Raw genomic sequence first — 10,775 nt, 5'->3', positions numbered from 1 at the left:
GGTGTTCAGGTTTTGTCATCGAGCGATGCAATTCCCCTCTGTGAGCTCCGTCTCTGCTGACCTATTTTGCAGATGGGAGAAGCGAGGCCCAAGAGGAGCGGCCTTCCAGCGGGCACAGCTGCGTCGCGGCGGCCCCGTGGGGAGCCGGAGCGCCGGGAGACCTGCCGGGAGACCTGCCGGCCGCGGGAAGGCAGGAGCAGGTCTCCTGGCAGCGCCACGGGGAGGAGTGAGCTCCCGGGCCCGCGGGCAAGCAGTGGGCGGCGGTCGGGCTTCCAGCCTAGCGGGCGGGGCCGGGCGGGGCCTTGGGCCGGGGCGGGGCGGCCCGGGACTTCGGGTGCCACTTCCCGCTGCGCAGTGCCCTTCCCGGAGCGAGTCCTCGTCGCTGGTGAGCGGGGACCGGGCGCCGAGGAAACTGCGAGCAAGGGGCCACGCGAGGGTGGGATCGGGACAGCGCCGGCGCGCGGCCCGAGGGGAAACTGAGGCCGGAGGTGGCGGGCGGGGTCCCGGGGTGGAGACCCGAGGGGCGGCCGCGGGGCTGCACTGGGAACTTGGCTGCCCGGTCGGTCCGCCGGTGCAGGCAGATTCGGGTGGGAGACGGGGAGACCGCGCCGGGGTGGGGGGGCCTGGGCAGCCCCGCCCATTCCCCCTCCGCCCCATTTCGCCCAGCCCGCCGCAGGTCCCCGCGGGAAGCGGAGCCCCGGGGAGGGGCAGACACCCCCTCTTCCGCCCACAGCAGGGATGAGTAAGCCTGGGCGGGGAGGGTGGGCGTGACAGAAACATCGGTTGCCTGATCCACTTGAAACACCCCATTTCTAGGAGGGGGAGGAAACCCCGGCCGGACTGGGGAGGTTTCGCCCAAAGCCGGATAAGACTCGTAGGGAGCCTTAGAACCTGCCCCCTAGTTCCCATTCCGGCGTTCAGGTGAGCCGGGGCCTGGTGTGCGACCCACCTGTACCTATGCGCACCTGCCCTGGAGGGAACGCCCAGAGAAGCCCAGGTGGGAAGGGTAGGGGGCTTCAGCCTTGAACGCTGAGTGCTGGCTGGCCTGGCAGAGGCTGTTCTGGGCTGGGACCCTCCCCCGCTGGCCTGAGAGGCATGTTGGTACTGTGTTGAGCCGCTGCTAGGGACAGGGTGCTGAGGCTGTTCCAAAAGGGTCCGGCAGGGACGGATGTCAGAGGAGGCGGTGTCCAAGAAACAGCCGCACAGCAAGCAGGCCTCCCCCTGAGCGGGGGATGTGGCCCGAGGGCCCCCGCAGGGCCGCAGGAGACAGGCATCAGCTCCTTTCTGTGAAGCAGGGAGGCAGGCTGCCCTTCCTCAGTCTCCAGATGGCTGCTCCGCACCCCTAGAGGGAGCCCCCAAGGAGGAAACTGAGGCTCCCTTAGGAACCACTGTCCAAGGTCAGAGCTGCAGTGGTGGAGCTGGGCTTTGGACCAGTGGGATCTGTTCCCAAAGCCTCCCAGTGGGTGCCTGGGGGGTGGGTGAGGGGCTCAGGGAAAGAGCCTACTTTTTACTGCGTACATTTTTTTTTTTTAATTCTCACCCGAGGACGTTTTTTCGATATTTTGTTCAGATAGAGTGGGAGGGAGAGAGAGAGAGAGAAACATTGACATGAAAGGGACACATCGAGTGGTTGCCACCCACACGACCCAACCAGGGCCGGGGACAAACTGCAACTGAGGTATGTGCCCTTAGTGGGAACCGAACTCGGGTCTCTCCGGACCGCAGGCCGACGCTCCAACCGCTGAAGCCAAACCGGCCAGGGCTACTACGTACACTTTTGCCTTTTCATTATTTTTGAATCTGGGATTTTAAAATTTGTATTTTCTTTTCCTTATTTTTGACTGTGCAAGCAATGCCTGGATGTGCTCTGTGTTTACAGTAGTCATGTCCCACAAAGCAAATTCCCCCTGTGGTCCCAGCCCAGACCTCCGGCATCACCAGCGGGCTCTGGACCCTTCCGGGCCTGTTGTCTGTTCCCCTGGACACTGTCACAGTGGAAAGCTGCACGGAGGTTATAATGAGGGGATTAGCTGCCAGTCCTTTAAGAAAATAACAAGAAACAAGTCCCTGGGACAATGGAGGCTTCTAGGGAGATAAGGCTGGGAGAGTGGGTGAGCTGGGGTGGGAGGGGCCAGAGAAAGGACAAACCCTTTGTGCTATTTCTGGGTAGTTTTGTCACCTTCCGTAGGGAGGGTCACCTATAGGGAGGCCACAGAGAACCAGAGGATCCCCCAGAGACCCACTGGTTCAGCCTCACTTAACAGATGGGGACACAGGCTGGGGAGGCGTGGCCCCAGGCCCGGAGTGAAGCATCACAAGGGTGGGAGGCCCCGAGGGCCAGGCCGGGTCAGGGAAGGTTCGGGTCCTGTATCTGCTCTGTGGGGGTTGGCACACTGGCCTTGGGGCTGGAAAGAGGGAGGCTGCTGGGTCTGAGAACCTTCTGGCACTGGTCAGCGGGCGGAGCAGCTGAGGGGGGAGAAAGGCCCCAGCGCGCGTTGGGTTGAGGAAGGAGGCCGAGAGGGGCGGGACACAGCCGTTCGAGTGGCCAGCAGACTCCCAGCTCAGGGGCGGGAGTGGAATCGTTGGCCTCAGAGTTATACAGACCCAGAAAGTTCTGATTCCCTGTGCCTCAGTTTCCTCTTCTGGACCGTGGGAATAGTCCTGAGTCCATCATGGAGGCCAAGAGGGCCGTGTGCTCGGCTGGGAGAAGGGAGGCCGCTGGTCCCCTCCCCTGCGGCTGCCGTGAAGAGCAGACAGGTGATGAGCCCCGCCTGGCCGCAGCGCCCCCCAGCAGCACCGTGCCTGCTGGTTGTTCCCAGAGGCCTGGACCTTCTCTGGGCCCCAGGTCCTGAGCCTTCTCGGCCGCAGGGAGCATTTTCACCTGGGCGGCTGGCCAGCTGATGTGTTCTCAGCCTTGGGTCTGCTCCATGGAGGAAATGGGGCGAGTGACCCCCAACACTCCTGCCCACAGCCCCTCACTTGTCTGGTTTTCACTAGAGCCTCCCCATGACCCCATGAAGCAGGCAAGCCAGGTTGTATCCACTTGCCACAGGAGGAAACTGAGGCCCAGAGAGGGGCTTGGGCGTGGGGTCACGGTTTGGGTTCTTAGTCACCTTCTGACTGAGAGAGAAATAAGGGTGGTGGCTGTGCCCCTCTGTCTGTCTGAAGTCCCCTCCTGATCATGGGCGTTTCCTGGCCCCCCTGGGGTCCCCTTCCAGAGTGGATCTCTCTCAAGCCTGCCTGGTCCAGCTGACCTGCTGAGCCGGGCCCACCACGCCTCAGCTGGGGGAGCCAAGCAGTCCCCGGGAGGCCCAGGACACTCTCTGCCCGGCCCTCTCCACCTAGGGCATCTGGCCTCCCTGTTTTCTGACCCTCGGACCCTCAGATCCTCTGATCCCCTAGGCCCAGTGGAACATAAACACAGCCAGGCCCTCGAAGGGGCAGCCTGGGATGGGCACAGGAGCACCCTGCTCACACCCTACCCTGTCACTTCAGCCAGAGGGAGGCCACCCCCCACAGGCCTCTGCTCTGCACAGTGAGGGCTTGGATGGTGGGCTCTAGGACCAGGTCAGCTGTATCAGGGTTTCTTAGGCACTTGCTGGGGGCTATGTCAGGGTGACATGAACACCCCCACCCACAAAACCTTGGGGAGAAGTATGGACCAGGGTGCATTGTGGGTGACCCTTGAAAATGTTATGTTCAACACAAGAAGCCAGACCCCAAAGGCTATGTATGTATGTATGTGTGTGTGTATGTGTGTGTGTGTGTGTGTGTATATATATATATATATATATACATATATATTTTTTTTTAACTCTTAGCCTTTTTATTTTTTTAAATCCTCACCCAAGTATACTTTTTTCCATTTTTATCTTCAGATAGAGTGGGGGAAAGAGAGAGAGAGGAGAGAGGGAGAGAGAGAGAAACATCGACGTGAAAGGGACACATCGACTGGCTGCCTCCCGCACGACCCTGACCAGGGCTGGGGATGAACTGCAACCGAGGTACGTGCCCTTGGCCGGAATCGAACCCGCAATTCTTTGGTCTGCGGGCCGACGCTCTAACCACTGAGCAACCGCCCAGGGCCAAAGGCCACATGTTGTAGGATTCCTTTTACATCCACATCAGGAAGGGTAGTTGCATGGAGGCCGAAAGCCCATGGTTCCCAGGGGCAGAGGGTGAGGGGAGTGAGGAGTCGCTGCTAGGGGTCCAGGGGCTCTTTTGGGGTGATGAACTGTTTTAGAACTTGAGGGTGCGGGTGGTTACACAACAGTGGGCGTGTACTCAATGCCATTGAAGTGTGCACTTTAAAATGGTTAATTTCACATTTTATGAATTTTGCCTCAATTTGAAAAAAAAAAAACAACCCACCCAGGGAAACGCTGTAAGGGAGCCATGGCTGCCGGAGCCGGGGGGACGTGGAGGAAGTGGTCCTGGGGCGGGGAAGGCAGGTGCGACCGGGCCAGGGCTGGAGGTGGTGACTTACAGAGAAGTTATGAAAAGTTACAAAAGTATACAGAGAGCTCTCACGTGCCCTTCAGCCAGCCTCCCCTTCTGGTGCCAGGGCCAAAGCCAGGAAGTGAACACGCTGCCAGTAACCACAGACCTGGCTCGAACCTTCCGTGTTCCCGCCAATGTGTTTCGTCTGTCTCGGGGCCCCATGGGGATCCCTCAGTTGTCTTTCCTTAGTCTCCTGCACTGACTTTCTCCTCGGTCCTTCTGGTCTGTCACGACCTCGGCACGTTTGAAGAGTGCCGGAGTACCGGTCAGTTATTTTGAAAAACGTCCCTCCCTCGTGGGGTGGTCTGAGGTTTTTCTCAGGAGCCCAGGAACCCCTGTGGCACGTGCCCAGCCCTTGGCAGTGTTCACTGGTGCAGTGATCAGGGGGAAACTGTCCCCACTCAACGGGCGAGAAAACCGAGGCCCAGGGAGGGAGGAACCCCAGTCACTGAGTGGCAGGGCTCAGCACCCTGACTGTCCCTTTGAAAACAGTGCTCACGCCCTGGCCGGCTTGGCTCAGTGGTTAGAGTTGTGGAGAAAGTGCTTGCGGTCCTTCCAGCGTCATCATCCTCAGATGCCAGGTCAGGGTGCCCCTCTGGGAGGACTGTGCCCCTTTCAGGACCTGCCCTGCTTCGTCCACCTGGATCCCCAGCCCCCACCCTAGCAGGCTATGATGTAAGTTTATTGAACTGAATCCAGTGTGTGGCTTCTTATCTTATGCAAACAGACACCCCTAGATTCTCCAGCTAGGGTCAGAGTGTGTCAGTGGGAGCTCAGCCCCTCATTTTATAATGGGGAAGCGGAAGCTTAGTCAGGGGTGCTGGCGGGCTGATGGCTCCTCAGCAGGTCCCGGTTGAGCTGCCCCCAGATACCCAGCCTGTGCTCCCCACCCCCTACTGTCTCTCTGGACTCAGCCCCAATGAATATCTCAGCTTGCCAGGAGCATGGCACGCTGCTGGGCACCTAGAAGGTCCTCAGTGCAGTGCTTGGGGCTGCTGGGCAAGGGGGCATGGCCAGTGAGCGTAATGGAGAGGCCTGGTGCCTGGTCTCCAGTTTTGGGGGTGGCCGCTTCCAGGCCTGAGACAGAGGTCTTCTTTACCCTGAGCCCTGCCAGCCTCCCAGTGCTGCTGAGGGGACGTCTCCAGCCTTGAACTCGCTAACTCCTGCCCCGTCCCACTCACCACCTCAGTGGCCCTGGGTGTCAAGGCAGGAGCAGGTTTTCAACCCAGGCCAAGCTTGGCCCCAGAGAGCTGTGTGACCCCAGGCAGGCTGCTTTCCCTCTCTGACATTCGGGAAGGGAAGGTGATTTTAGGGTGGGCCTGTGGGGCAGGGGTGAATCACCTGTGTACACAGTCTCCACACCGGGCTGGGCCCAGGTGGATCAGGTTGATGTCCCATTCTACAGAAGGAAAAACTGAGGCCAGCCCAGAGTTGAGGTGATTTGCTTGAGGTCACAGCGAGTCAGTGGGGAGCCAGGATGGGAGCCAAGCTGTCTGCTACCAGTTGCCTGATGAATGAATGCGTGACTGAGAAGTACTAGCACCTAAAGCACAGGCGTGGACTGACACAGGCCTCCCAGAGCCCCAGGCTGGCGTGTGGCCTGGAGGGAAAGGCTGGGAAGCCTGGTCGGTGGGCTGAGTGAGGTGGCAGAGAGGAGGGCTCACTTGTCAGGGCCCCAAGGTCAAGGCTGAGGGCGAGAGCGCAGGACCCTGGCCGCCGGGGCAGGAGCTGAGGGGCCGACAGTGCGGTCCGGGCAGCCCTCTGGGTGTAGGGCGGGAGTCTGACTGGGAAGGTGTTGACGGGAGCCCTGCGGCGGGGTGGTAGGGCTCCTGCCTGCCTCGCTCATCTCTTCCACACCTCCCCTTCCTTCCCGAGCGATTGATGAGGGGCGGGGGGCTGGTAACAGGTCACCCAGGGCTTTCGGTGCCGCCGAGGGGGCCGGTGGGCCTGAGCCTGGTCTGTGCACAGCAGGTCCGTGGGCCGTGCTCGGAGGCCTCAGCCCCGTCTTCTCTTTCAGAGCTTCGAGAACAACAGCCAGAAGCGATGGCCCCGCCCTGGGTGCCCGCCGTGGGCTTCACACTGGCACCCAGCCTGGGGGCCTTCCTCGGCTCCTACCACGTCCGCGGAGAGGGCCTGCGCTGGTACGCCAGCCTGCAGAAGCCCTCCTGGCACCCGCCCCGCTGGACGCTCGGCCCCATCTGGGGCACTCTCTACTCGGCCATGGGGTAGGTGGCCCGTCCGTCCTCCCGGACAGAGGCCCAGGCCCGAGGCGGGCGGCCCCTGCAGGGTTTGAACTGTCCGGTGCCCCGTGGGCAGCCGGCACCATTTCTGGGCCTCATTTGCCAAGCGAGGGTGGAGAGAGCTGTGGGGACTGTCCATTTCGTCACCAACCTTTCCCCTCCGAGGCCTCCGGGGAGGGGGGCCCGATGGCTCAACCCCGCGCTGGCGTCCTGGCTGTTTTCACAACTCCAGGGTAAGACGGAATCGGTGTGCAAAGTGCAGCCGTGGGCAGCAGGAGTGCGTCCGAGGTAGATGGCAGTCACAGCAGCAGTCACAGCAGCTTCCATTTGCTGAGCGTCGTTGGGTGCCCGGGCTAGAGCATGGGGACCCCCGGACTGGCTCCGGGAATCGCTGTGGTGACAGGAAGGACTGTGTGCGGGGGTGGGGCTAATGGTTCCACCTTCTGGAATGTTCCTTGGCAGCCCAGTTAGGCTCCCAGCACACTCCCTGCATCCTGCTTTCTCCTCCCCAGTCCTGGCCCCGAAGCCTTGTTTCTGCTTCAACTTGCCCTAGCCCCCAGGCCTCTGCAGTCCTCCTTGGCCTTCCGCCGCCGTGGAGATCCCGACAGCACAAGCGTGGCCCCGTCTCTCCGGCAGCCCTGCGGAGGTTCTCCTAGGTCAAACCTCTCAGAGTGAAGAGCCCAGGCTCTGGCCCTGGGCACCCGAGTTCAAATCCTCACTCTCCCTGCCGATGGCCTGATAAGAGATCTGAGACATTTCACCTCCCTGCGCCTCAGCCTCCTCACTGTAAAACGGGGTGATAATCCTGCCCATCTCATAGCGCTGTCGTGAGGATGAAATCAGTTACTGGTTGGAAGGAGCTAGAGCGGTGCCTGGGGTGTGTAAGTGTTGAGGGCATCAGCTTTATGATTGGTGATGTTATAGAGCACTTGAGGCTTAAGGGTCCCCATGACCAGGTCCCCATTTGCCTCTTCAGCTTCACCTCTCTGGCACCCCCAAGACCTCAATCTGCAGTCGTGGGGGCTGACTCAGGGTCTCACACATGCCGCTAAGCCTTGGCACATCCTTGTTAACGCCCCTTGGTAAACTCCTACTCATCCTGTAAGGCCCAGTCCAAATGTCCCATCACTCTGTGCAGTGCCCTGACTGGGTTAGAAGCCTCATGTGCTTCCTTCACAGCATCGATAAGGATAATCATGGTCAATACTCACTGAGTGCCCTGTGCGCCAGGCACCGTCCTGAGTGCCACCAGTGTATTCACTTGATTCCCCACAGCGACCCTTTGAGAAATGAAGGCCCAGAGAGGTCAGACAACTTCCCTGAGGTCACACAGCAGTCAGTGGCAGGACATGCCTGAGCCGCCACTCTGTCATCGCAGAGGTGAGCGTGGCTCCCTGCCCTGTAGGGAGGCTCCTGGCCTCTTTCCCACTGGTGCCCTGACGGTGGCCTCTGTTTCAGATACGGCTCCTACCTGGTCTGGAAAGAGCTGGGGGGCTTCTCGGAGGAGGCTGTGGTTCCCCTGGGCCTCTACGCTGGGCAGCTGACCCTGAACTGGGCATGGCCTCCCATCTTCTTTGGCAGCCAACAAATGGGTTGGGTAAGTGTCTCCCTGGTGCCTGCAGATGGGCCATGGAGGGGTGGGCCTCCTTGGCGGGGACATGGGCATCACCTCCCAGCCGGGATCAGGGTCTCAGGGCTGGAGCAGGGCAGCACGAAGCTCAGGATCAGCGTCTCTTCGGAAGCTCCTGGGGGCAGAACCCTCCTGCAGAGCCTCCCTGGCTGCTTCTCCGCCAGCGAAGGGGCCTCGGGGGCTCTGACGGAAACCGGGCGGGGATGCTGGGGCGTTGTGTGGGAGAACCCACACTGCACCTGGTGCTGCGCACCCCACGCATGGCGAGGGTCAAGAGGGGCAAGTGTTCCCATTTTATTTATCTATTTATTTATTCATTCATTTATTTATTTACTTATTTATTTATTTTTAATCTTCATCCGAGGACATTTTTTTGCATTTATCTTCAGACAGAGTTGGGGGGGTAGAGAGAAGGAGAGAGTGACACCTCAATTGGCTGCCTCCCGCACCAGGGCCGGGGACGAACTGCAACCGAGGTACGTGCCCTTGGCCGGAATCAAACCTGCGATTCATTGGTCCTTGGGCAGACGCTCTACCGCTGAGCCAAACTGGCCAGGGCAGTGTTCCCATTTTATGTATGGGGAAACTGAGGCAAAGAACTGGGGAGAGGCTTGGCCGGGTGGTTTGGGGTGGAATGGAGTGACGGCTCCAGGGCTCCAGATGAGCGGGCAGCTGGGACATGCACCCTCGTGGGCACCTTGACTCTCAGGCCTCCCTGTCGCCCCGCCCCCTCCATGTCTCCACAGGCCCTGGTGGACATCCTGCTGACGGGGGGGTTGGCAACAGCTACCGCCGTGGCCTGGCACCGGGTGAGCCCCTCGGCCGCTCGATTGCTCTACCCATACCTGGCCTGGCTGGCCTTTGGGGTCATGCTCAACTACTGCATCTGGCGGGACAACCCTGGCCGGCGTGGTGGCCGAAGGCTTGCGGAATGAGGTACCCCACCCTCCGAAGACGTGGCTGCTGCCAGACAGGCCCTGCTCCTGGTGGTGGCCCTCACACTTTCGTGGCCACCAAACCTGTGAGTCGGTCTGGGTCCCAGCCCAGGGGGCCACCCCCAGCGTCATAGCTGCTCCGGGCTGAGCCCGCACCCCAGAAGCGGTGCCCTTCACTCTCGGCATTGCTCAGGGCTCGGGCTCGGAGCGTGCGGTTTTATAAGCCAAATAAAGTTTTAACCTGCCGTGGCCTTTTTCTCGGGTGGGACCCCAGTCTCGGTGGAGAAGAAGGGCCGATCCTCCTGCTGGGTCTGTCTGGGCTGCGTCATCCAGGTGAGGCTGGACCCGGCCAGGGCTCCTGCACACCGCTGGGGATCCTGCCAAGACCCTGGAAGAGGTGAGGTAGCCTGCTCAGGGTGGAGCGGCCCTGGTGTGACCGGAGCCCACACGGGCTGTGCTGCTGCCTGGCAGGTCCGGCCCAGGCCCAGGCCTTGGGCTTCAGCTGGCAGGAGGGCCCGTCCACCTCCATGGCTCCAGGGGCCCAGTCAGGCTCTGGAAGGGTGCGGCCCACACTCCACCTGGGCCAATTCCTGGCTCTGCCCGGGCCCAAGACAGTGCCTACAGTTGGCCCCAGTCAGAATGGGGCTGGGGACACCAACTGACCTGCCCCTTGGGTGCCAGAACTCTTGTCAGCCTCACCGCGCCCCTGCCCTGGGGCACCCCACAAACACCTGATCAGCAGGATGGGCCAGCCCCCTGCCCAGCAGACAGCAGCCCCTCGCTGGCCCAGGCCTGCCCAGGTTTAGCGGTGTCACCCCCGGCTTCAAGCAGGGAGACCCACTGCCTCTCCAGGCAGCCGTGTGGAGTGAGGCTGGGCAGAGGCCTGGCACGCAGGCAGGCTCCTGTTGGGACGCCGGCTCCGGGCCCTGTGCGGAGCAGCCCTGCTGCCTCCTGGGCCGAGGCTGGTCTGCCTGCTGAGCCCCTGTGGTCTGTTTGGTTCCTGGTTGAAGACGTTCATTCGAATCTGCACACTGTCGTACCTGGAGTTCTCATAGCCGGTTCAGCAGCCGGGAGTCTGGCTGTCTCTGTGCTCCGGCCCTGCCTCCTTCGTCCTCCTCCTGGTTCCACATTCAGACATGACCCCAAATTATGAAGAGCCCAGGGGATGAGCAGAGACAGCTGACGGCCATCGGAGCGGCGCTCAGGGGCTGTCCCTTCAGCTGCCCACACGTCGCTCCACTGGGCTTCCACATCCCCAGGATCGTCTGCGGGGACCCAGCTGGGAGCACCTACCCGTGCCCTCGGCCTGCTCCCCACACGGGCTTTCTGAGGCTCAGAGCGGGGAGGGGGGGGGCTCGAGGCACTTCCATTTTACTTACTGACTTCTAAAGTTGTCCACGACAGTCAGGCACCGTAGGCACCATGTGTCTGACGCGCCCCTGGGACTGCTGGGGTCTCAGTGGTGCGCAC

General features: G+C 61.3%; 1 protein-coding gene across 3 annotated transcripts; it reads left to right on the top strand.

Moving 5' to 3' along the window:
- Positions 1-305: 305 nt before the first annotated feature.
- On the top strand, positions 306-9,561 carry TSPO (translocator protein). Of its 3 annotated transcripts, none has more exons than XM_036251372.1 (4): positions 306-385; positions 6,518-6,725; positions 8,199-8,337; positions 9,117-9,561. In XM_036251372.1, the coding sequence occupies exons 2-4, from the start codon at positions 6,544-6,546 to the stop codon at positions 9,303-9,305; spliced, it is 510 nt and encodes a 169-aa protein (XP_036107265.1). In that variant the 5' UTR covers positions 306-385; positions 6,518-6,543; the 3' UTR covers positions 9,306-9,561. The 3 variants fall into 3 exon arrangements, with proteins under 3 accessions (XP_036107265.1, XP_036107264.1, XP_036107266.1); XM_036251371.1 differs by lacking the exon at positions 306-385 and adding an exon at positions 902-997; XM_036251373.1 differs by lacking the exon at positions 306-385 and adding an exon at positions 5,007-5,175.
- Positions 9,562-10,775: the final 1,214 nt, after the last annotated feature.

Source organism: Molossus molossus, unplaced genomic scaffold, assembly GCF_014108415.1.
Source record: "Molossus molossus isolate mMolMol1 unplaced genomic scaffold, mMolMol1.p scaffold_m16_p_10, whole genome shotgun sequence".
Taxonomy (NCBI): domain Eukaryota; kingdom Metazoa; phylum Chordata; class Mammalia; order Chiroptera; family Molossidae; genus Molossus; species Molossus molossus.
The sequence above is the reverse complement of the archived record's forward strand: the minus strand, read 5'-3'. Positions and strand labels throughout refer to the sequence as shown.